This window comes from Salmo trutta, chromosome 20 (genome assembly GCF_901001165.1).
Source record: "Salmo trutta chromosome 20, fSalTru1.1, whole genome shotgun sequence".
Lineage (NCBI taxonomy): Eukaryota > Metazoa > Chordata > Actinopteri > Salmoniformes > Salmonidae > Salmo > Salmo trutta.
The window spans coordinates 43,961,425-43,986,629 of NC_042976.1; the positions used below are offsets into that span (position 1 = coordinate 43,961,425).

At 42.2% G+C, this 25,205-nt stretch overlaps 2 protein-coding genes and 2 long non-coding RNA genes across 4 annotated transcripts in view; 1 reads left to right on the forward strand and 3 right to left on the reverse strand.

Moving 5' to 3' along the window:
- The window catches only part of LOC115156115 (uncharacterized), a 23,162-nt gene extending 12,281 nt beyond the window's left edge, over positions 1 to 10,881 (reverse strand). Inside the window, exons 1-2 of the mRNA XM_029703432.1 lie at positions 10,604 to 10,881; positions 9,083 to 9,244 (exon numbers count right to left, since the gene is read on the reverse strand). Of these exons, the coding sequence (XP_029559292.1) occupies positions 9,083 to 9,244; positions 10,604 to 10,627 (186 nt within the window). The 5' untranslated portion in view covers positions 10,628 to 10,881. The remainder of the gene's footprint in view (positions 1 to 9,082; positions 9,245 to 10,603) is intronic.
- On the reverse strand, positions 1,740 to 2,209 carry LOC115156132 (uncharacterized). The gene is made up of 2 exons (XR_003868190.1): positions 2,136 to 2,209; positions 1,740 to 1,948 (listed from the first exon to the last, which is right to left on the reverse strand). It is a non-coding gene; the product is annotated as an uncharacterized LOC115156132 (long non-coding RNA).
- LOC115156127 (uncharacterized) lies at positions 2,218 to 4,294 on the reverse strand. The gene is made up of 3 exons (XR_003868184.1): positions 4,266 to 4,294; positions 4,113 to 4,149; positions 2,218 to 2,379 (listed from the first exon to the last, which is right to left on the reverse strand). It is a non-coding gene; the product is annotated as an uncharacterized LOC115156127 (long non-coding RNA).
- Positions 10,882 to 11,128: 247 nt separating the features above from the next.
- Positions 11,129 to 17,102, forward strand: LOC115156123 (signal transducer and activator of transcription 1-like). Its single transcript, XM_029703442.1, has 6 exons — positions 11,129 to 11,134; positions 11,292 to 11,347; positions 11,646 to 11,785; positions 14,055 to 14,240; positions 14,630 to 14,705; positions 16,048 to 17,102. The coding sequence occupies exons 2-6, from the start codon at positions 11,316 to 11,318 to the stop codon at positions 16,151 to 16,153; spliced, it is 540 nt and encodes a 179-aa protein (XP_029559302.1). The 5' UTR covers positions 11,129 to 11,134; positions 11,292 to 11,315; the 3' UTR covers positions 16,154 to 17,102.
- The last annotated feature ends 8,103 nt before the right edge of the window (positions 17,103 to 25,205 follow it).

Below are 25,205 nucleotides of genomic sequence, written 5' to 3' on the forward strand. Positions count from 1 at the left end.
GATCTGACTAATGACCTCCTTGGTACAGGTTTGAAAGTCCGCTTGGATTTCAAGAGAATCACTATTACAAGTCACCTGAGAATCTAAACTTTCACTGGAAGCCTGTTTGAGAGTCTCATCATGTATTGGTGTAACACCATCGATGACCTTTACAGAGTCTTGGCAGGGAGTGAGAAACCGCCTCAGCATTTGTCGAAATCTATGATATATAATACGAGCAGCAGAAAGGGTGCTCCCTTTTGAAATTCTGAGAATTTCAGATTCATGTGTCTGCATGGACTGAACAATAGTATCCACATCTGTTACAAAAGTGTCCAGTAATGTAGATGCTTCAGAGTCTCCCTGTAAGCTGGTTGTAAAGGGGCTGACAGATCTCAGAGCTTCACTCACTGCCTTTCTAGCCTTTGTCTGGAAAGACACTACTGGAGAGTTTCTTCATATTTATAACTGGAAGACTCTGGGTAGATTCACTGTTGGTGGTGCTGTCCTGCAGACCAAGTGGAAAAGTGATCGGAGAGACATTGTTCACTGTCTAACAACTCAGATGGTGAAGCAGAACAAGAACTGGTGAAGTCATTCAAGTCAGACATGATGCCATCCACAAATAGAGTGGCCTCCAGAGACTCTTCAGAATCACACTCTCCAAGCAGAAGATGACAACTTCTCCATCACCTCAGTCTTATACAAGACTAGAACCTGGCTGGCAATCGCTTTTGTGGTGTCAAGGAGGACTTGGTCTTGCAAATACTTTTTGAGAGCCAAGAGAGGTTTTGGGGTCTCACTTTGTCCTTTTTGTTCATTCATGGATGAGGGGGTTATTAAAAGTGGTTTACAAGAAATGGAGTCCGATGTGTCAGCCTCACCATTACTGGAATGACCGACGTCCAGGTACAAAGTTGGAACCATTGTGAAAGAATCTTTTGTGCTCTCCACAAATGTACTTGAGAGATACCCTTTTTCTGGACAGGTAAAAAGCCTCTTCAGCGTATTTTTCGTGTTGTAGTAACAACCAACAGTGTAAGACCAGATCTTACTCTGATGGTTTTCAAGAAGGATCTGCTCACTCTGTGCAGGAGAGCAGGATGCCCTGATAGCCTGGGTAAGATTGTCCATGTCTGAAACAAAGGTACTTACCAACTCAGAGGCCTCATGGTCGATCATAAGGTCTCCGATCTCACCTATCCTAGGAATTGGACTAGATGATGTAGTGCCAGAACAACATGATGTACAACCCCTGAATCTTTTAACGATCTCCCGGATCGATTCGGTGGCCTTGGTCTGAAACTCCTCAGTGAGTAGTCTGTCCATACTTTGTGTTGACAGATGAAGACTAGATTTGGCACCTTTGATATTGAGGTTGCTCTCTCCTTGTTTTAGCATCTCCTCAGAACTTTTACAAGATTCAAGCATCTTCATATGGTCAGCAACAACACAAAGCAGTTCCCTCTTGTCGGGTTCATTTTCCTCCTTATTGCTGAAGTTCAAAACAGTGCCACTGAGGGCTGTCATGACCTGTCCTGTTAAATGTGTCATATCCACCTCAACACCATCCTCTCTGAAAACAACACTCTGCTCAACACTCTGCCCATTAATGAACATCTGAAGTATGTTGGAAACGCCAGACACCATCTCCTCAACCACCTTGGTGCTGGAGACACCACCACTGGCAAAAATGACAGGGGACATTCGCCCAGAGACTGGAGTTTGAATGGCCACAGAGATTATGGAATTGACCTTCGTTGACACTTCTCCAACAATAACCCGGGATAGACTTTGAGTGTCTACCTGGCCCTCTCTTTGGATACAGAGGACATTGTTCAGCGACTCTTTGAAGGAATCCTGGACACTAGTGAGGAGACTGTCCTCAGTGATCCCAAAAAAGTCACTGAGTGGCTCAGATGATATAGACTCACCATCTCCCTGAGTCTTTGGCAACACTGTCTGAGACCTTTGAGAATACAAAGCAAACAATACAGCATTCCATATTCGATAGTAGACACTGTAGTCACATTAATGCATAATTCAGTAATCAGTCATTAAGAGTAAAGTGTTATACAGATAACAAAACATATTTTCACAATATGGGTTATGAATAGTTAGGTGAAACCGGTTTCTTTAGGAATGACTGAACATACCCATTACGAGAGGAGCTTGATTTGGCCTCGCAAGACCTTGAGGATTTTCTGCTGCCACTCTTGCGAACCTTCAGGTTGTGCTAGAAGATGTCTCTAATTCTGTCAGAGACTTGCCGGATACTGGAGACACATGGCTGTATATCCGTACAAAACGGAAAATTGCAGGGATGATGACCTCCAGGATGGCCTCAGATACAAACCGCACAATCTCCAGGCACATCTCTGCAAGCAGTGCCCTCATCACCTGTAGGACCGAAAACAGTGTAAGTAGATTACTCATAGCCGGGCTCTGAAACCAAGCTCCTCGAAGAGATACCAACAATCTCACATATGTTCATGAGAATCATGAAAGTGGCATATATTGGAAAGCATGAAAAGCAGTAGGTTACTAAAAAGCTCTTTGAATGTAACTGTTTGTGATAATGTGGATGATACTGTAGACAGATAAATGGCTTGTATCTAATTTTCTTGAAACATCTATTAACCTGTCTGGGGTATGTGGGACGATTTCGTCCCACCTACGTAACAGCTACTGGAATTCCAGTGGCGCGATTTTTGAATCGTTAGAATACTATAACTTCAATTTCTCAAACATATGACTATTTCACAGCTATTTAAGACAAGAATCTTCGTTAATCTAACCCCACTGTCCGATTTCAAAAAGGCTTTACAACGAAAGCAAAACATTAGATTATGTCAGCAGAGTGCCCAGCCAGAAAAAAATCAGACAGCCATTTTTCAAGCTAGCATATCATGTCACATAAACCCAAACCACAGCTAAATGCAGCACTAACCTTTGATGATCTTCATCAGATGACACACCTAGGACATTGTGTTATACAATACATGCATGTCTGTTCAATCAAGTTCATATTTATATCAAAAAACAGCTTTTTGCATTAGCATGTGACGTTCAGAAAACGCATAACCCCCGGCAAACTTCCGTTGAATTTACTAACAGTTTGCTAAATTACTCACGATAAACGTTCACAAAAAGCATAACAATTATTTTAAGAATTATAGATACATTACTCCTCTATGCACTCGATATGTCCGATTTTAAAATAGCTTTTCGGATGAAGCACATTTTGCAATAATCTAAGTACATAGCCCGGCATTACAGGGCTAGCTATTTAGATACCCACCCAGGTCAGCATCCACCAAAATCACATTTCCTATAAGAAAAATGTTCTTACCTGCTTGTTCTTCATCAGAATACACTGCCAGGACTTCTACTTCAATAACAAATGTTGGTTTGGTCCCAAATAATCCATCGTTATGTTCCAACAGCGACGTTTTTGTTCGTGAGTTCTAGAATGCTTCTTCCCGGTTTCGCGCATGGCGCATTGGCGTGTCAAAAATGTCTAAATATTCCATTACCGTACTTCGAAGCATGTCAACCGCTGTTAAAACCAATTTTTATGCCATTTATGTCGTAGAGAAGTGATTAATATTCCGACCGGGAGTATGCATTGAGCCTAAACAGCCGAATAAAATTTCTCCTCAGAAGCGACTCATGCACGCGCATCATTGAAAGGTCCCTCCGAGCAGCCACTTACAAAAGGCGATAATATGTTTCAACCTGAGGTTCCCTCGTAAACCTTCAGTTATTTCGCGGGCTCTGAGAGCCTATTGGAGCCCTGGGAATTGTCACGTTACAGCTAAGATCCTTACTTTTCAATAAAAGATGCAAGACGCACGACTCCTTGTCAGACAGGGTACTTCCTGCTTGAAACCTTGTCAGGTTTTTGCCTGCCATAGGAGTTCTGTTATACTCACAGACACCATTCAAACAGTTTTAGAAAATTCAGAGTGTTTTCTATCCAAACCTGAACAATAATATGCATATTCTAGCTTCTGAGTTGGTGTAGGAGGCAGTTAAAAATGGGAACATATTTTTCCAAAATTCTCAATACTGCCCCCTAGCCCAGGACAGGTAATATATCTATGAATACTTTTCAAGGTTAAGGGACTTACAGGGTCCATCCTGCCAATGCTTAACTGCCTCCATTGCCTATAGGAGATAATTAGATGTTTTTTAGCACCAAAAAGCACACCAACACACATACAATTGATAAAATCCTCCAGATGACATTGTATTCAAATACTACAATAGAAGTTTGGACATACTCCTCAGTAAGTTTTTCCAGAAACCGGATAATAATCGGGTTGAAAGCATCCGGATTGATTGGCGGGAGGTCAAGAGCCCTGGTCTGACAGGCCCATGGAGACACACTCGCTTAGGATCTTTTCATTAGATTGTCCCTGGTGAAATGTCCGCCCGGAATTGCCATCCTAGAGAATTCCACAGATGTAGAGGGACCTGTGTCCAAAGCAGCATTCACCAAGTAAAGAAGTCAGAAAACATATAACCTTCTGAGTTAGCCAACTTGTGTACTTTGTGAAGTTAAGTACCCAAGAAAGGATAACATGTGCACTCTGCTATTAGTCCTCTGCTCAATAGATGCCCATACTAAATCACATTTACATGCAAAAGGATTACATTCAGTGAAATTAGAGTTTCATTTATGACCTCATCTGTATCAGTGATCTGCTCCACTTGTTTTCTCTTGGTCCTCTTGTCTAAAAAGACAATACAGTCAATGATATACACGTAGATACTGTATGAAGCATTCCAATACAGCCCTTTGAGTAGAGCAAGGGTAAGATTGATTGTAGGGCTGTCCCCGACAAAAAAAAAACTTTGTCGACCGAGAGTCATCCTGTTCTAATGTTAAAATGTATTTTTCCATATCAGACACACCCTATGTGTTTGAATACAATCACTTACATAGGCACTGAGCTTGTCTGATGCTTTAAGCACACTGTTTGATTAAATAATTAAGATACACAAATGACTCAAGAAAGAGCCCGATGGTGACACTGTATTAAAATAAATGACAGCGAGTGCCTGTGTGACAGGCGCACGTTGTCTCGCTCTCCTCCCTACTGCAGTGAAAAGGCACCGCATAACAGCAAGTGTTTATTCTGCTGTCCATGCTGAAGATGCAAGATCATTTCAGCCATTTCGTTTCTTCCTCGTTTCTGAATGAAAAGTTCTGTTACCGAAATCCCTAACTTGTTTACAAAAAGCATTACCTATTTCCTCAGCCTTGCTCTCTTTATGTGAAACATGTAAGCATCGCATGCATGTGACAATTAGGGCCTGACCTATAGCCTATCATAATCAAATCAATAAATTGGTTATAACAAACTCCGAACACAGTAATATCGACAGCAAAATGATGCGGAGGATGTGAAAAATAAACGCCAAACGGGTGAATGTTTACTGGTTGCTTAGGAGGGAAAGGGAAATTCAGATCTGTGGAAGACATTTGACTTAGTTGTGGAACTACTGGTGGTCAAGAACAAGGAGGGTATAGGAGCAAGCGCTGACAGAGTATTATGTGTGCCAAACATTTGCTGTTAGATTACAATATTGTTTTTTCTGACCATTGGAACAGTGTAAACAACACTAAATAAATTCTAAGCAATACCAGTCTGTTCTAACGACCAAAAAATTGTAAAGCCTTTATTACAGCATAGCAAAGTTAAAAACAGCCAAATCTGTGAAATTGCTTAATTCAACATTTTGCCGGTGCATGAGCTTGGTGCTCACAGAATCAGTAGGCTATTAAACAAATACTCAAACAGGCAACAGAAGCTATATCTGTCTTATATCTGTATATATATATTCAAAAAGTTTGGACACACCTACTCATTCAAGGCTTTTTCTTTATTTTTACTATTTTCTACATTGTAGAATAGTAGTGAAGACATCAAAACTATGAAATAACACATATGGAATCATGTAGGTACTAAAAAAGTGTTAAACAAATCAAAATATATTTTATATTTATATTTGAGATTCTTCAAAGCCTTGACAGCAGCTTTGTACACTCTTGGAATTCTCTCAACCAGCTTCACCGGGATGCTTTTCCAATAGTCTTGAAGGACTTCCCACATATGCTGAGAACTTGTTGGCTGCTTTTCCTTCACTCTGCGGTCCAATTCATCCCAAAACATCTCAATTGGGTTGAGGTTGGGTGATTGTGGATGTCAGGTCATCTGATGCAGCACTCCATCACTCGCCCTTCTTGGTCAAATAGCCCTTACACAGCCTAGAGGTGTGTTGGGTAATTGTCCTGTTGAAAAATAAATTATAGTCCCACTAAGCGCAAACCAGATACGATGGCGTATCACTGCAGGATACTATGGTAGCCATGCTGGTTAAGTGTGCCTTGATTCTAAACAAATCACAGACAGTGTCACCAGCAAAGCATCCCCACACCATCACACCTCCTCATGCTTCATGGTGGGAACCACATATGCGGAGATCATTTGTTCACCTACTCTCACAAAGACATTCTTGGAACCAAAAATCTCAGATTTGGACTCATCAGACCAAAGGACAGATTTCCACGGGTCTAATGTCCATTGCTCGTGTTTCTTGGCCCATGCAAGTCTCTTCTTTTATTGGTGTCCTTTAGTAGTGCTTTCTTCGCAGCAATTTGACCATGAGGCCTGATTCACGCAGTCTCTCTGAACAGTTGATGTTGAGAGTGTGAATGGTCTGCCTACCCATGTGAGAGACGCAGACTCAGTCTCAACCTTTAAGTCTTTACTGAAGACTTATCTCTTCAGTAGGTCCTATGATTAAGTATAGTCTGGCCCAGGAGTGTGAAGGTGAACGGAAAGGCTGGAGCAACGAACCGCCCTTGCTGTCTCTGCCTTGTCGGTTCCCCTCTTCCCACTGGGATTCTCTGCCTCTAACCCTTTTACAGGGACTGAGTCACTGACTTACTGGTGTTCTTCCATGCCGTCCATGGGAGGGGTGCGTCACTTGAGTAGGTTGAGCCACTGACGTGGTCTTCCTGTCTGGGTTGGCGCCCCCCCCTTGGGTTGTGCCGTGGCGGACATCTTTGTGGGCTATACTCGGCCTTGTCTTCGGACGGTAAGTTGGTGGTTGTAGATATCCCTCTAGTGGTGTGGGGGCTGTGCTTTGGCAAAGTGGGTGGGGTTATATCCTGCCTGTTTGGCCCTGTCCGGGGGTATCATCGGATGGGGCCACAGTGTCTTCTGATCCCTCCTGTCTCAGCCTCCAGTATTATGCTGCAGTAGTTTATGTGTCGGGGGGCTAGGGTCAGTCTGTTACATCTGGAGTATTCTCTTGTCTTATCCAGTGTCCTGTGTGAATGTAAATATGCTCTCTCTAATTCTCTCTTTCTTCTTTCTTTCTTTCTTTCTCTCGGAGGACCTGAGCCCTAGGACTACCTGGCATGATGACTCCTTGCTGTCCCCAGTCCACCTGGCCATGCTGCTGCTCCAGTTTCAACTGTTCTGCCTGCGGCTACGGAACCCTGACCTGTTCACCGGACGTGCTTGTTGCACCCTCGACAATTACTATGATTATTATTATTTGACCATGCTGGTCATTTACGAACATTTTAACATCTTGACCATGTTCTGTTATAATATCCACCCGGCACAGCCAGAAGAGGACTGGCCACCCCTCATAGCCTGGTTCCTCTCTAGGTTTCTTCCTAGGTTTTTGGCCTTTTCTCAGCTGTTACTTGAACTCTGTTAAGCATTTATTTAGCTGCAATGTGAGGTGCAGTAACTCTAATGAACGTATCCTCTGCAGCCGAGGTAACTCTGGGTCTTCTTTCCTTGGCGGTCCTCATGAGAGCCAGTTTCATCATAGCGCTTGATGGTTTTGCGACTTGATGGTTTTTGCACTTGATGAAACGTCAAAGTTCTTGGAAATTTTCCGGATTGACTGACCTTCATGTCTTATAGTAGTGACGGACTGTTGTTTCTCTTTGCTTATTTGAGCTGTTCTTGCCATATATGGACTTGGCCTTTTACCAAATAGGGCTATCTTCTGTATACCACCCTAACCTTGTCACAACACAACTGGTTGGCTCAAACGCATAAGAAGGAAAGAACTTCCTTTACTTAACTTTTAACAAGGCACACCTGTTAATTAATGAAATGCATCCCAGGTGACTACCACATGAGGCTGGTTGAGAGAATGCCAAGAGTGTGCAAAGCTGTCATCAAGGCAAAGAGTGACTACTTTGAAGAATCTCAAATATAAAGTAGATTTTGATTTGTTTAACACTTTTTTGGTACCTACATGATTCCATATGTGTTATTTCATAGTTTTGATGTCTTCACTACTATTCTACAATGTAGAAAATAGTAAAAATAAAGAAAACCCTTTTGACTGGTAATATATATATGGATGATTTACAAAGCCAGGCACATTTAACAATTAGGCTATTGATTATAGACCTAATTAAGTTGTGTTTTCTTCTCTCCTCAATCTTCTTAGACAATTAGGCTAAGGCAAGGGCTGTTTCCCCGTCTCTGCTGCTGCTGCTGCCTCTGCAGCATTGTTCTCAATCCCAATATGCTGGTTAACTTTGCTATTATGCACATAGCAACATAGGGAGGGCCCCAATTCTACGGCGCACTGAAGATTATGTTTCAGAACCACGGACAGCGACCGTATCCAACGCGGGAGAAAGCACATTTGTTATAAAATAATATTTGATTGATTAGTGTTGCACCATTATTTTTACATAATATAACCATATACAATTTCAGTATCACGTCTTAGCGTGATGGACTGTGCCATCACTGTGGCCTCGGCAATGGATTAGTCAACTGTGACAGGCGCGAATCAGACAGGTGTCCATGTGCACCATGAAGAAAAAAAAACTTTTGCGACTGCTCGACTTAAGAAATCCGCAGTCAACCAATAGCCTATCGACCAACAATCGACCAGTCGACCAAATGGGGTCAGCCCTAGATTTACTATTAGGAGATAAAGGGTATTGTATGGGCAATTTACCTTCCTCAGAACAACATGCTGTAGGGTCAAGTTATAGACATGAAAGATATCTCAAATATCCACATCTCTGCTCAATCTATTCCCTTACCTTGACTTTATTTCTCTTCACGGCATCCTGCTCCATCTGAGGCAGGGGATCCTTCTTCACCTCTTCTTCATCATTCTGATTATCAACAAAATCTCTCTCAGCTGCATCAGTATCAGTGCTCTGTTCAACTGTGGACCTGTTGGCACCGGTCCTCCTCTTTGTCTAAAAAGACAATACAGTCAGTGACATACTGTATGTTGCCGTTGCTACAGGCCTTTGAGAAGAGCTAGGGTAAACGATTGGTGATTGAATATTATTATGGAAGTCTGTTGTAAGGACAATTTACCCTCCAACCTCACAACAGCATGTTGTATGGCATATTGGACAGGTTTGGAGTGTGGACAGGTAAGACCCCAGATTTCCCTTTCTCTCCTCAATCTATTGTCTCACCTTAACTTTTCTCCTTGTCACAGCCTTCAGCTCGATCTGAGGCAGGGGATCCTTCACTTCACTATCTTCTGGATAGTTTAAACCAGGATATCTTTCTTCATTTTCTGGACTTGACCTTCCAAACTTGATGATCATGTGGATCATCTTCGTTTTAAACTCTGATTGGAACAAATTAGACCATTTTTTAAATGCTCATGGATATGGCCAATATACCACAGCTAAGAGCTGTTCTTACGCACGACACAACGCAGAGTTATTATAAACTGGTTACCAACTTAATTAGAAGAGTAAAAAATAAATGTTTTGTCATACCCGTGGTATACGCTCTGATATACCACAGCTTTCAGCCAATCAGCATTCAGGGCTCGAACCACCCAGTTTATAGTGGCCAATATACTATGGCTAAGCGCTGTTCTTAGGCAAAACTGCTTGGATACAGCCCTTAGCTGTGGTATATTGGCCATATACCACAAACACTGAGGTGCCATATTGCTAATAAAAACTGGTTACCAACATAAATAGAACAGTAACAAGTCTTTTTGCATCATAACCGTGGTATATTGTCGTATATACACATGGCTGAAATGCTGTTTCAGCCAATAAGCATCCAGGACCCAAACTGCCTGGTTTATAATTACACAATAAGGCACGAGGGGGCTTGGTGTAATTACACAATTATACCAACAGGCTCCTGAACAGCTTCAATCGCCAAGCCATAAGACTGCTAAATAACTAACAAAATGACTACACAGTACAGGTTTTCGCTATAAATACACATAGATCCTATTGCCTGATATCAAGATTCGTAATTAATGCGTTATGGAGTCACCTATTATTATAATAATTTAGGTAAAATTATGATAAGTAGCCTACTGCTGTTATCTTTGCAAGGATCATATTTTATTTATAACAAGTCCCATAGGTTATTATAATGCATACTTTTTTTTTTACAATATTTAAAATGATTATATTAGCGGGACATTAACGTTGGCCCACACCGCCACCCAGCTGCCACTACTTGCGGGATGTCCTGTATACCCTGTGGTCCCTGCCGCTGCATTTAAAAAAAGACGGTGCATCGGTTCCTACACCACTGCATAGGCCTTCTCTGTTAACCATTCATAGGCTTACCTTATTATCCTTATTATCCTCCATGGTTAAAGTCTATGGCTGGAGCTTATGTTCTCATCACGTAAAACTTAACCAAGTGATTACCAAAGAGATAAGGCTATCGCATTTTATACGGTAACTCAGCCAACGTCATAATGTGAAAGAACTTTTACGTAATAAAACAACTTCAGGGATGATCTGTCAATCAATGCGACCAGCGACGCCATACTGGAACCCCATACCACTAAAAAGACCCGTCGAAACAATAAATACTGATGTGTTAGCTACGTTTCCGGTTTTTTTTTGTAAAATAATGTGATGAGACAACAAATAATAAGTAAACACAGCCGACAACAATGATGAGCAATACATAACATTGTAAATAAGAATGTGTTCTTAACTGACTTGCCTAGTTAAATAAGCTTAAATCATAAAAAAAAAAAATTATAATAATAATCAAATGCAGTAATTTGAGAGGAACAGCAAACCCATCTGTGATATTAAGGTGCGCTAGTTGGTTATAAAAGGTGGGTCATACATACAGTGTGTGAGGTAGCTATTAGTTTTTCTCTACACACATATCTGGCAAGGGAGTCAAGTTGACCAACTCATTTGGCCAACTAATCCCAGATAAAGGCTAACAATGCAAATGTTGCTTAAGGTCATTCCATTAAAGTGAACCAATAATAATATGAAACTCCTGTGACAGGTCGAGAAGCAGCGGGAAACCCTAATGGGCTCATCCCCTGGACCAAGTTCTGCAAGGTGAGCATCTCACTGGAAGTTTAGTGTTTTAGCCAACCCGTGTGTGTTTACTATGGGTTGTGTATTGAGTGTGTCTTACCTGAGCAGAATGTGAATGAGAAGAGCTTTCCCTTCTGGCTGTGGATCGAGGGAATACTGGACCTGATCAAGAGACACCTGCTGTGTCTGTGGAATGATGGGGAAAACATCTCTCCAACTCACATTACTTCAGTATGCCTTTCTGAAGACTAGGTTTACATTACTTTTTTGAAAAGTGACTTTATTGTGCTATAATCCACTACATCTCTATGGTCTATAGGTGTATCATGGGCTTTGTTAGTAAGGAGAGAGAGAAGGCCCTGCTGAAGGACAAGGAGCCTGGAACTTTCCTGCTGCGCTTCAGCGAGAGCAGCCGAGAGGGAGCCATTACCTTCACCTGGGTGGAGGGCTCCAATAACGGTGTGTGTGTTTTTTTGTGTGCATGTGTGTTTGTAGCTTTGTAGCTGTAGATGAAGGGGAGGAGATGGGTTAAAGAAGGATTTTTAAGCCTTGAGAGAATTGGGACGTGGATTGTGTATGTGTGCCATTCAGAGGGTGAATGGGCAAGACAACATATTTAAGTGCCTTTGAATGGGGTATAGTAGTAGGTGCCAGGTGCATCGGTTTGAGTCAAGAACTGCAACACTGCTGGGATTTTCACGCTCAACAGTTTCCCGTGTGTATCAAGAATGGTCCACCACCCAAAGGATATCCAGCCAACTTGACACAACTGTGGGAAGCATTGGAGTCAGCATGGGCCAGCATCCTTGTGGAACACTTTCGACACCTTGTAAAGTCCATGCCTCGACGAATTGAGGCTGTTCTGGGGGCAAAAGTGTGGGGAGAGGGTGCAACTCAATATGAGGAAGGTGTTCCTAATGTGTGGTATATATACTCAGTGTACATACCAATGGACAGACAAAAATATTTATATTTTAATTGTTTTTACACATTATGAGTATGTGTCTCTACATCTGTCTCAGGTATATGTGTTTCTGTTTGTATTATTTTACCAGGTAAGCTGACTGAGAACACATTCTCATATCACATTGTGTGTGTGTGCATTTATGTACAGTTGAAGTCGGAAGTTTACATACACTTAGGTTGGAGTCATTAAAACTCGTTTTTCAACCACTCCACAAATTTTTTGTTTTAACAAACTATACTTTTGTGCATGACACAAGTCATTTTTCCAACAATTGTTTACAGACAGATTATTTCACTTTTAATTCACTGTATCACAATTCCAGTGGGTCAGAAGTTTACATACACTAAATTGACTGTGCCTTTAAACAGCTTAGAAAATTCCCGAAAATGTCATGGCTTTAGATGCTTCTGATAGGCTAATTGACATCATTTGAGTCAATTGGAGGTGTACCTGTGGATGTATTTCAAGGCCTACCTTCAAACTCAGTGCCTCTTTGCTTGACATCATGGGAAAATCAAAAGAAATCAGCCAAAAAAATGGTGGACCTCCACAAGTCTGGTTCATCCTTGGGAGCAATTTCCAAACGCCTGAAGGTACCACGTTCATCTGCACAACCAATAGTACGCAAGTATAAACACCATGGGACCACGCAGCCGTCATGCCGCTCAGGAAGGAGACGCGTTCTCTCTCCTAGATTTGAACATACTTTGGTGCGAAAAGTGCAAATCAATCACAGAACAACAGCAAAAGACCTTGTGACGATGCTGGAGGAAACAGGTACAAAGTATCTATATCCATAGTAAAACAAGTCCTATATCGACATAACCTGAAAGGCCGCTCAGCAAGGAAGAAGCCACTGCTCCAAAACCGCCATTAAAAAAGCCAGACTACGGTTTGCATTAGCACATGGGGACAACGATTGTACTTTTTTTCCCCCTCTGGTCTGATGAAACAAAAATAGAACTGTTTGGCCATAATGACGATTGTTATGTTTGGAAGAAAAAGGGGGAGGCTTGCAAGCCGAAGAACACCATCCCAACCGTGAAGCATGGGGGTGGCAGCATTATGTTGTGGGGGTGCTTTGCTGCAGGAGGGACTGGTGCACTTCACAAAATAGATGGCATCATGAGAAGGACAATTTGGTGGATATATTGAAGCTACATCTCAAGACATCAGTCAGGAAGTTAAAGCTTGGTCGCAAATGGGTCTTCCAAATGGACAATGACCCCAAGCATACTTCCAAAGTTGAGGCAAAATGGCCTAAGGACAACAAAGTCAAGGTATTGGAGTGGCCATCGCAAAGCCCTGACCTCAATCCAAAATAACATTTGTGGGCAGAACTGAAAAAGTGTGTGCGAGCAAGGAGGCCTACAAACCTGACTCAGTTACACCAGCTCTGTCAGGAGTAATGGGCCAAAAATTCACCCAACATATTGTGGGAAGCTTGTGGAAGGCTACCCGAATCGTTTGACCCAAGTTAAACAATTTAAAGGCAATGCTACCAAATACTAATTGAGTGTATGTCAACTTCTGACCCACTGGGAATGTGATGAAAGAAATAAATGCTGAAATAAATCATTCTCTCTACTATTATTCTGAAAATGTCACATTCTTAAGATAAAGTGGTGATCCTAACTGACCTAAGACAGGCAATTTTTACTAGGATTAAATGTCAGGAATTGTGAAAAACTGGAGTTTAAATGTATTTGGCTAAGGTGTATGTAAACTTCCGACTTCAACTGTATATCTATGAACATATAGACGTCCATTTCCACGCGGTGGAGCCCTACACTAAGAAGGAGCTGGCCGCCGTCTCTTTTCCTGACATCCTCCGCAACTACAAGGTGATGGCTGCTGAGAACATCCCTGAGAACCCTCTGCTCTACCTCTACCCCAACATCCCCAAAGACAGTGCCTTCACACGCTACTACAGCCGCCCCACAGAAGGTAACTAACAAGCTGTTAGAAATGTATGTGTGTTGAGGAAAGATTGAGTAGTTGAAAAAGGTACAAATGGTGTTGAAGACTTCAATTCCAGTCTAAGCTATTATACACAATATATACTGCATAGCATACTTTTCTTATTTTGTTGTGCCACACCCTTTTCCCCCATTTGAAATACTGACCACTGGTAATGCCTTGCCACAGGAGGTTGGTGAGGGGAGGAAGGCTCAAAATAATGTCTGGAATGGAGTGTGTGATGTGTTTGATACCATTCTATTTACTCCATTCCAGCCATTACTATGAATCCGTGCTCCCCAATTTAGGGGCCACCTGCCACCTGTGTTTGGTTCTGATGATAACCTCTAGACGTCTATAACCTTTGACCTTCTCAGCTGCTGAGCCAATGGAGTTGGAGAGTGCCTCTGAGGCTGGCTACATTCAGACGGAGCTCATCTCTGTGTCTGAAGTGTAAGTCTGATTCTTGTTATGAAACACCTTTTACTGTTTTTATATCGTTTTCATTGATTTAAGATACACCCAACAGACCAAATCAAATCAAATTTATTTATATAGCCCTTCGTATATCAGCTGAAATCTCAAAGTGCTGTACAGAAACCCAGCCTAAAACCCCAAACAGCAAGCAATGCATGTGAAAGAAGCACGGTGGCTAGGAAAAACTCCCTAGGAAAAACTCCCTAGAAAGGCCAAAAACCTAGGAAGAAACCTAGAGAGGAACCAGGCTATGAGGGGTGGCCAGTCCTCTTCTGGCTGTGCCGGGTGGATATTATAACAGAATATGGTCAAGATGTTAAAATGTTCATAAATGACCAGCATGGCCAAATAATAATAATCAGAGTAGTTGTCGAGGGTGCAACAAGCACGTCCGGTGAACAGGTCAGGGTTCCGTAGCCGCAGGCAGAACAGTTGAAACTGGAGCATGGCCAGGTGGACTGGGGACAGCAAGGAGTCATCATGCTAGGTAGTCCCGAGGCATGGTCCTAGGGCTCAGGTCCTCCGAGAGAAAGAAAGAAAGAGAGAGAGAGAATTAGAGAGAGCATATTTAAATTCACACAGGACACCGGATAAGACAAGAGAATACTCCAGATGTAACAGACTGACCCTAGCCCCCCGACACATAAACTACTGCAGCATAAATACTGGAGGCTGAGACAGGAGGGATCAGAAGACACTGTGGCCCCATCCGATGATACCCCCGGACAGGGCCAAACAGGCAGGATATAGCCCCACCCACTTTGCCAAAGCACAGCCCCCACACCACTAGAGGGATGTCTACAACCACTAACTTACCGTCCGAAGACAAGGCCGAGTATAGCCCACAAAGATCTCCGCCATGGCACAACCCAAGGGGGGGGGCGCCAACCCAGACAAAAAGACCACGTCAGTGACTCAACCCACTCAAGTGACGCACCCCTCCCATGGACGGCATGGAAGAACACCAGTAAGTCAGTGACTCAGCCCCTGTAATAGGGTTAGAGGCAGAGAATCCCAGTGGAAAGAGGGGAACCGGCAAGGCAGAGACAGCAAGGACAGACGACACACACAGCCCAAAGTACAAGAAAAGGTCAAATGAAAAGTGTACGTCTCTTGTTATGTCAGTCACTGACAGTCACTCACCCATGTCAGCTAACATGTTTTAGATCGGTAAATTAGTCTAGCCAAATATTTCACTGGTAGTAAACATGGTTGAATTACCGACCGGGGGGCACCCATTGATTGATTGTCACTCTCACTCAGATATCATATTTTCTCCTGGTTATGTAACTGTTTGTTGGGTTCTGTTTCTCCTCAGCCACCCCTCCAGACTACAGGACGCCATGCTGCCCATGAGTTCCCAAGTGTATGGAGAGCTGACCAGGATTATTAACCCTGATGAGATTGAAAATGTGGTAGGTTAACAGCCAGACAGCACCTGCCACACACACAGATTAGCGACACTGTGGTAGGTTTTAGCCAGACAGCACCAGCCACACACAGAGTAGAGACACTGTTGTATGTTAGTCAGCCAGCAGTAGCCACACACAGTGGTCGCGTTCCCCTGCTCAGCCGTTCCATGCATCAACCAATGGTTGCATGCTACATCAACTGTGCCACCCGGCACCAGATTGCTATAACATATGTGGTTAGCTGATACGTAAAATAATTTTCCGGGAGTAGAAAGATCTGGCATGCATCAGCAACACCTGGGCAGAGGAGCATGACCCACAGTGTGGTAGGTTAGAGACAGACAGCACCAGCCACACTCAGAGATGAGACAACACACATCTAATCATCATAAAACAACAAAATGTGGAAAAGATGTGAACATTTGAGAAGACAAGACAGCCCTGGGCTAAAATTAGAATGTAAGGTCCTGGCAAATCAGCTGTACCGCTTTATTTCCAAATCTTTCATGGCGAGGGTCGGGATAATTCATGCATTTTTTTTATTTACTATGTGACTGTGCCACTGTGTAACACATGCAATCACAAAAGTGTCTACGTTATCGTTTTATATACACGCATGAGATTTTGGGGCTTTGAGTCCAGCTGTTTGTAATAAGGAATGTCATTCTACACTACTTGTGGGACAGGGTAATATTTTGTTTATGCATATGTAATGTGAACAACAAAAGGGATGCAGAAAGCTGTTCTTCACCTTGTAAATAGATACGATTTTGTAGTCACTTATAATGAGGAAAATGGTTCAGCTGTTCTGGGTCGTTCCACGAAATGAGTACCCTTTTGATATTTTAGTCAGAAATGTTGCACCAATATTGAATTTTAAAAGGATGTTATATTAAATGAAGTGGCCTTTAATATAGACCACATGGAGACTTCAATAAATCAGATGTTTAATATGGATAAAGGCTTGCTAAAGTGGCAAAATTCATCAAATATATCTATATTGTTTTGTGTACTTTTTACCCATTTTTCTCCCCAATTTAGTGATTTCCAATTGGTAGTCTTGTCTCATTGCTACAACTCCCGTACGGACTCGGGAGAGGCGAAGGTCAAGAGCCATGCGTCCGCCGAAACATGACCCTGCTTCTTGACACACCGCACCAATGTGTCAGAGGAAACACCGCACAACTGGCGACCGCCACAGGAGTCGCTAGAGCGCGATAGGACAAGGACATCACGTCCGGCTAAACCCTCCCCTAACCTAGACGACGCTGGGCCAATTGTGCGTCGCCTCATGGGTCTCCCGGTCGTGGTCGGCTGCGACACAGCCCGGGATCAAACCCGGCTCTGTAGTGACGCCTCAAGCACTGCGATGCAGTGCCTTAGACAACTGCGCCACTCGGGAGGCCTCAAATTCAGCATTTTGACACTTAATCCCAACAATTCTCCAAATTTCTCCAAGCCCTAGTTATTTTGTTGCTTTCACAAAGTCATTCTTTATTTCATGTGAGTAGTGATTCATTTGCATATGTCCCTCATTTTAAGGTCAACCCTGTTATGTAAACTGAGCTCTCGTTTTAATTTGGTGAAACTATTCCTTTTGAATTGCTTTTAAAAGAAACATTGAAGGTCTAATAGTCAAATCACAGAGTAAATGCAGGTGCGCTGGATCTACTTTTTTTTGTTCATTTTCTGTGTTTTGTGGTGGAAAACTGAGCAGGTCGAGCATAACATGTCAACCCTGTTAGCCATAGATAGGCTAGAAGTGTTTATTCCTCTCTCTGTGCATACCTTTGGTTGTGTTGTTGTGGCTTTGGCAGTTGACACCTAATTTACTGACCATGTCTCATCTGATTATTTTTGTGAGTGTTTATTTATGGTATAAATTAATTTTGTTATTCCTTTACTCAGTGTGTGGTTTCCCATTGTTTGTTACAATCTTGAGCCAGGTTGTAACAAGTTATACTGAATTTGTGGAACAACCCTTATATGCAAAGTACTTCTAAACTGTACTCACGACTGCATGGACTTCATTGTTTCAATTAATTAAAAATAAGAGCTCTCTCACATGCCTGAAAAGCTTTGCTTTTTTTAACCATGTTAATTAAAATATATTTATGTGTACATATTCCACTGCAAGGAGCAATCACACTCTTGCACACCTCTTAACAAATGAACTTTATCATGTATTCCTTAAAATAACAGAAAAGGACATCCATGTACAGTCGTGGCCAAAAGTTTTGAGAATGACACAAATATTCATTTTCACAAAGTCTGCTGCCTCAGTTTATATGGTGGCAATTTGCATATACTCTATAATGTTATGAAGAGTGATCAGGTGAATTGCAATTCATTGCAAAGTCCCTCTTTGCCATGTAAATGAACTGAATCCCCAAAAAACATTTCCACTGCATTTCAGCCCTGCCACAAAAGGACCAGCTGGCATCATGTCAGTGATTCTCTCGTTAACACAGATGTGAGTGTTGACGAGGACAAGGCTGGAGATCACTCTGTCATGCTGATTGAGTTTGAATAACAGACTGGGAGCTTCAAAAGGAGGGTAATGCTTGGAATCATTGTTCTTCCTCTGTCAACCATGGTTACCTGCAAGGAAACACATGCCGTCATCATTGCTTTGCACAAAAAGGGCTTCACAGGCAAGGATATTGCTTGCCAGTAAGATTGCACCTAAATCAACCATTTATCGGATCATCATGAACTTCAAGGAGAGCGGTTCAATTGTTGTGAAGAAGGCTTCAGGGCGCCCAAGAAAGTTCAGCAAGTGCCAGGACTGTCTCCTAAAGTTGATTCAGCTGCGGGATCGGGGCACCACCAGTACAGAGCTTGCTCAGGAATGGTAGCAGGCAGGTGTGAGTGCATCTGCATGCACAGTGAGTGCAAAGACTTTTGGAGGATGGCCTGGTGTCAAGAAGGGCAGCAAAGAAGCCACTTCTCTCCAGGAAAACCATCAGGGACAGACTGATATTCTGCAAAGGTACAGGGATTGGACTGCTGAGGACTGGGGTAAAGTCACTTTCTCTGATGAATCCCTTTTCCGATTGTTTGGGGCATCCAGAAAAAAGCTTGTCCGGAGAAGACAAGGTGAGCGCTAACATCAGTCCTGTGTCATGCCAACAGTAAAGCATCCTGAGACCATTCATGTGTGGGGTTGCTTCTCAGCCAAGGGCGTGGGCTCACTCAGAATTTTGCTTAAGAACACAGCCATGAATAAAGAATGGTACCAACACATCCTCCGAGAGCAACTTCTCCCAACCATCCAGGAACAGTTTGGTGACGAACAATGCCTTTTCCTGCATGATGGAGCACCTTGCCATGAGGTAAAAGTGATAACTAAGTGGCTCGGGGAACAAAACATTGATATTTTGGGTCCATGGCCAGGAAACTCCCCCGACCTTAATCCCATTGAGAACTTGTGGTCAATCCTCAAGAGGCGGGTGGACAAACAAAAACCCACAAATTCTGACAAACTCCAAGCATTGATTATGCAAGAATGGGCTGCCATCAGTCAGGATGTGGCCCAGAAGTTAATTGACAGCATGCCAGGGTGGATTGCAGAGGTCTTGAAAAAGAAGGGTCAGCACTGCAAATATTGACTCTTTGCATCAACTTCATGTAATTGTCAGTAAAACACTTATGAAATGCTTGTAATTATACTTCAGTATTCCATAGTAACATCTGACAAAAATATGTAAAGACACTGAAGCAGCAAACTTTGTGGAAATTAATATTTGTGTCATTCTCAAAACCTTTGGCCACGACTGTATAACATTACATTCAGAACTGTCTTTATTTGGAAATTTAGATTGATCTGCGACTATTGCTGACACCTGACTTAAACCATCTGTCCATATGACCTGCAGGGATTCGAACTCTGAGCTAAAGCCTAGACAGCTAACACAAGTTATCAGGGCTCAGGCAAGGTTACCCTTCTTCGAACCACTTCCACTGCAACAGACATGTTATAACAAGGACAAAACCAATGTCAGATTTTGAGACCTGTTCCTCTGTCTTAGGGTGGTGATTGGTTAGAGGGTTCAAGTCAGGTGTTTCCCAGACTATTAAAGGAGTGGTGAATGAGGTTAAATGTCTGTGGCAACATGTTCCATTATCTTTGTCATTCTTTGGATATCATTTTAACATGTTCTATATCTCTATGCACAATGTCACCATCTCAGTGTTGCTGCAAAACGGTAACAGTGCATTACACAAATGAAAAAGTAATGGTAGAGATAGAAATGGAATGTACAGAGAGGACAGGGTTCTCCAGATATAGATTAGAATGTTAGATTAGAACATTGTGCAAGGTTATTGTCCATTGTGCCAATGAAGCAGTTCTTATGCTACACCCTCGGAGTGTGGTGTCAGGAAAATAACCTCACACTCAACGTCAACAAAACAAAGGAGATGATCATGGACTTCAGGAAACAGCAGAGGGAGCACCCCCCTATCCACATCGACGGGACAGTAGTGGAGAAGTGGAAAGTTTTAAGTTCCTCGGCGTACACACCACGGACAAACTGAAATGGTCCACACACACAGACCGCGTGGTGAAGAAGGCGCAACAGCGCCTCTTCAACCTCAGGAGGCTGAAGAAATGTGGCTTGTCACCAAAAACACTCACAAACATTTACAGATGCACAATTGGGAGCATCCTGTTGGGCTGTATCACTGCCTTGTACAGCAACTGCACAACGCATCACCGGGGGAAAACTACCTGCCCTCCAGGACACCTACATCACCCGATGTCACAGGAAGGCCAAAAAGATAATCAAGGACCTGTAACCTGTTCACCCCGCTATCATCCAGAAGGCGAGATCAGCACAGGTGCATCAAAGCTGGGACCGAGAGACTGAAAAACAGCTTCTATCTCAAGGCCATCAGACTGTTAAACAGCCATCACTAACATTGAGTGGCTGCTGCCAACATACTGACTCATCTCTAGCCACTTTAATAATAAAACATTTGATGTAGTAAATGTATCACTAGTCACTTTAAACAATGCCACTTCATATAATGTTTACATACCCTACATTACTCATCTCATATGTATATACTGTACTCTATACCATCTACTGCATCTTGCCTATGCCGTTTGGCCATCGCTCATCCATACATTTATATGTACATATTCTTATTCATGCCTTTACGCTTGTGTGTATAAGGTAGTTGTTGTGAAATTGTTAGATTACTTGTTAGATATTACTGCACGGTCAGAACTAGAAGCACAAGCATTTCGCTACACTCGCATTAACATGTGATTACCATGTGTATGTGACCAATAAAATTTGATTTGATTTGATTGAATGTTTTCCCCATAAAACCTACCACTGCTTTGATTTCTAATTTGATCAGTATTGGTTTATGCTGTGTTAAAATTTCTGTTTAAGCAATAAACAAATTAAAAAAGAAAAACTCTGGTTGTAAACTGACTGCAGTAGCTATGTTTTTGGTATCGCTCATGTCATACTGCATGTCATTCCTCAACTGTCTGGATTTTACATTCATATTGGCCCTTCACAAAACTGACACACTAAATCAACAAACTGTTTTTGTACATATTCAATACAATAAGTACATGTCTTTCCATTAATTTCTTAAACTCATTGGAAATTAAATTGAATTCAACTATGCTATAATCCCACTGAATCATGAATAACCCTCATTCAGATGATTTTATATGGTCCTTTACACACCAGCTCCGTGGGAAAATTGGATCCTGGCCAAAGGCACAAGTTCATTCAAAAAGTGTGAGACATCTAGGATGTGTTTTTGACAATATTAATGTCAACTGCCATATGTTTATGTACATGTCCAACTGGTTTCCTCCTATTTTCAGACTAGTGATGCCAGACTAGTGTTTTATCATGTGGCCACAGATACTCCCCTATTCTGTCAGTGGTTCCAGATCTACAACAAACAACTGTGTGCGCATAGCATACAGTATTGAGCAATAGAGAAGTAAAATTCCATTGTTATGATAAAATCATAATACAGAAAAAGAACACTAGACCAAAAATATACACACATTTTTTAAAAAGTGTCTTGTGCCATCCCAAACAAAGTACAATAAAATGAAATTGAAATGAAAGCTACAGGGCATATGCAGTAGGGTTGATAAAGGTCAAGATAAGTTTGACTGGGACTAGTGGAAGCGTAGGATGTTTGGTAACATTTGGCATCCTAAACTTGTTTACATGTGACAAAGTAGGCTACAGGACCATATAGTGCTTATACCCAAGTGGTGGCCCATAATGTCTTCAGGAGCTACAGTCTTTTTCATTTTTTCCAACCAGGCATTAACCAAGACATATAGCTAGAATGGTATGGAGTGATATTATTGCCAACATAAATTGAATTTCAGATTCAACATCATATCGCTCCATAGACTCTAGTGTGCCTGGTTTGGCCAAAGATTACTACACATTGTGGCCCTCCAGGAAAAAGACCAAACTGCTAAACTATTACATTGAATTATATTAAGTATTGGTCCTTGATATCATGAAATATATTTACTTTATACAGTACATAAATATACAATTTACATGTAGCAGCATATGTATAATAATATCACTTTATATTCCACACCAATGTCACAAAGATTCAATCACACACACACACACACACACACACACACACACACACACACACACACACACACACACACACACACACACACACACACACACACACACACACACTTGGTGAGGGAAAGGATAGAGGACGAAAGAGGAAAGATACAGCAAAAATAAGCAACACCGTCACCAAAGCGCACAACAAAAGGTAAAGCAAAACACTTACAGTAAAACAAAGGAGTATAAAAAATGTAAAACACATTTAATCAAACACACAGTTCAGAAATAAAGTCATTATACAAAGTCGACAAAAGTCACTCCAAAAAGTGTTTATCCCACCAAAGAAACAGCAGTCTAGTAGAGAGGATACAAAAGCAGCGTGGCGCCATCTACTGGCTTGGATGTCTACACTACAGCAGGCCGCCCAGGTTGTTCTCTGCTGTCTCCTTGTCCTTCTTGGGGGCCTCTTGTGGGTTGTACTTGTTTTGATAGTCCTGGAGAATGGTGATCATGCCGTGATGGCCAAAATGCAAGGCCTCTTCCATTGGAAAGATAATGAGCAGTTGTGACTGACTGGGGTTGGACTGGCCTACAAAGGTATTCGTTTTGGGAACTAACACGACTCTTCAGGTGTGAAAATGCTATAGGGTACAGTTCAAATAAATCCCTCATGGTCGACCATAACTGTTCTTTTGAGTGGGAGTGCATTGTAGACAGACAAAGTGGTCATACCTATCCATGGGAACAGGGGTTCACTTTGCACGCCTCCAAGAGGAAACGCACCACCTCTGCCTGTCCTGAAAGTAGAGCAGATGACTGTTTGTTTCTTAAATAACCCTCACACTCCTACGCACTTTCTCTCTCACACACTGCAGCAAAGACGTCAAACACGACACAGTGCAGTTACCAAGGGACAACAAATTAACCCTACGACACAGAGGGGGTCTGCCAAACACTCCCAGAGGACCCTGACACACACACACAATCTGTCCCTGTTTGTGACAGGAAAAGGAGGCTGTGAGAAGTACCTTCTGCTGCTGCCACATGTAAAGCCATCCTGGAGTCATAGTCCCTCTGCTCCCTGTCCATGGAGGACAGAGCAAATCTGCAGACATACAGAAACAGGTCAGCAGTGTCACGAGATGGACGATAACGGACAAAGAAAGAAGAAGTAAGTCAGAGATGCAAGAGATGATGTATCACTATGAATGAAGATCTAATCATTCCATTGTCATGAAATTAACATTATTAAAAAAATATATAATTTGCATATCATGGACAGCAGGACTTTAGTTCTTTTGTACACACTGAGGGACAGTCATTATGTTTGGTGTGTTTCTGTGAATGTGTGTGTGTGTGTGTGTGTGTGTGTGTGTGTGTGTGTGTGTGTGTGTGTGTGTGTGTGTGTGTGTGTGTGCGTGTGTGTGCGTGTGTGTGTGCGTGTGTGTGTGTGTGTGTGTGTGTGTGTTAAAGAAGAGAGTGTGTAAAAGAGTTGCATACATTACCTCCTTAGTGCTGAGTTATCTCCGGTGTAGGCGGCAAACACGAGGTTGATGACAGACTTGACCTGGAGAGAAAAAAGAAAGCAGTTTGTGGAACCAGGCAACACACACAGGCAGCCAGGGGGTGTGTGGGGGACATGTGCCAGCTAAAGGAGAAGCAGAGTCAAACCCATCAAATCAGGACTTCTGGATACCAATAAACTTCTAACAAAACCCCAAGGCAATGGCAGTATTACTTTATTTATGTGAACCTGAAAAATATATGGCAGATTGAGGGATTTCTCGTTTACTGTAATAACATGAAGTAAAATGCTACAGCGAGCCACTCATGAAGTCAGCAATAACTAGGAAACTAAATAACTAAAAACTAATATATTGCCATCACTAAGTAGAGCTGAAAGGAATACTGCTAAGAATGCAGTTGTAGTTCATTGTTAGTCTTGACAGTTCTTATTACCCCATTATAATGTCTAAGCAGGGGATATTGCCAGCCTCGTTAGGCAATGTTTTCTATTTTAAGGAGCACCCAGTCATGTTTGAGGAGCTACCAGTATCGATTACAGACCAAATACTATGGTTGGATTCTGGCAGTTGGTTTTTAAAGAGTTGATTGGCTAAATAAAGGTAGAGATGAATATATTGGGTGTAACACTATGGCACTAGCATAGAAATAGAGTGATGGAATACAATTTGAGCGTATTCTCTTTTGGTCCATTCACAATACATTTACTTGAAGTTCCCATGCTTTAACAGACTACGTGTGCGTTTTATGGGAGGGAAAGCAGTCTAAATTGAGGGCCTTGCTGTATTGCAAAGTTATTAGTCTGCAGTAACCTTCTCTAATCTAATCTGACAATTAACCACTAGAGGATGCTGAAACATTACTCAAGGGATAGTGACATTGCCTGGAGTAAATTGTCTCGTGTTTTTCCAATTGGATGTTGGTGGTGGTATTGTGGGTAGAGCTCAAAA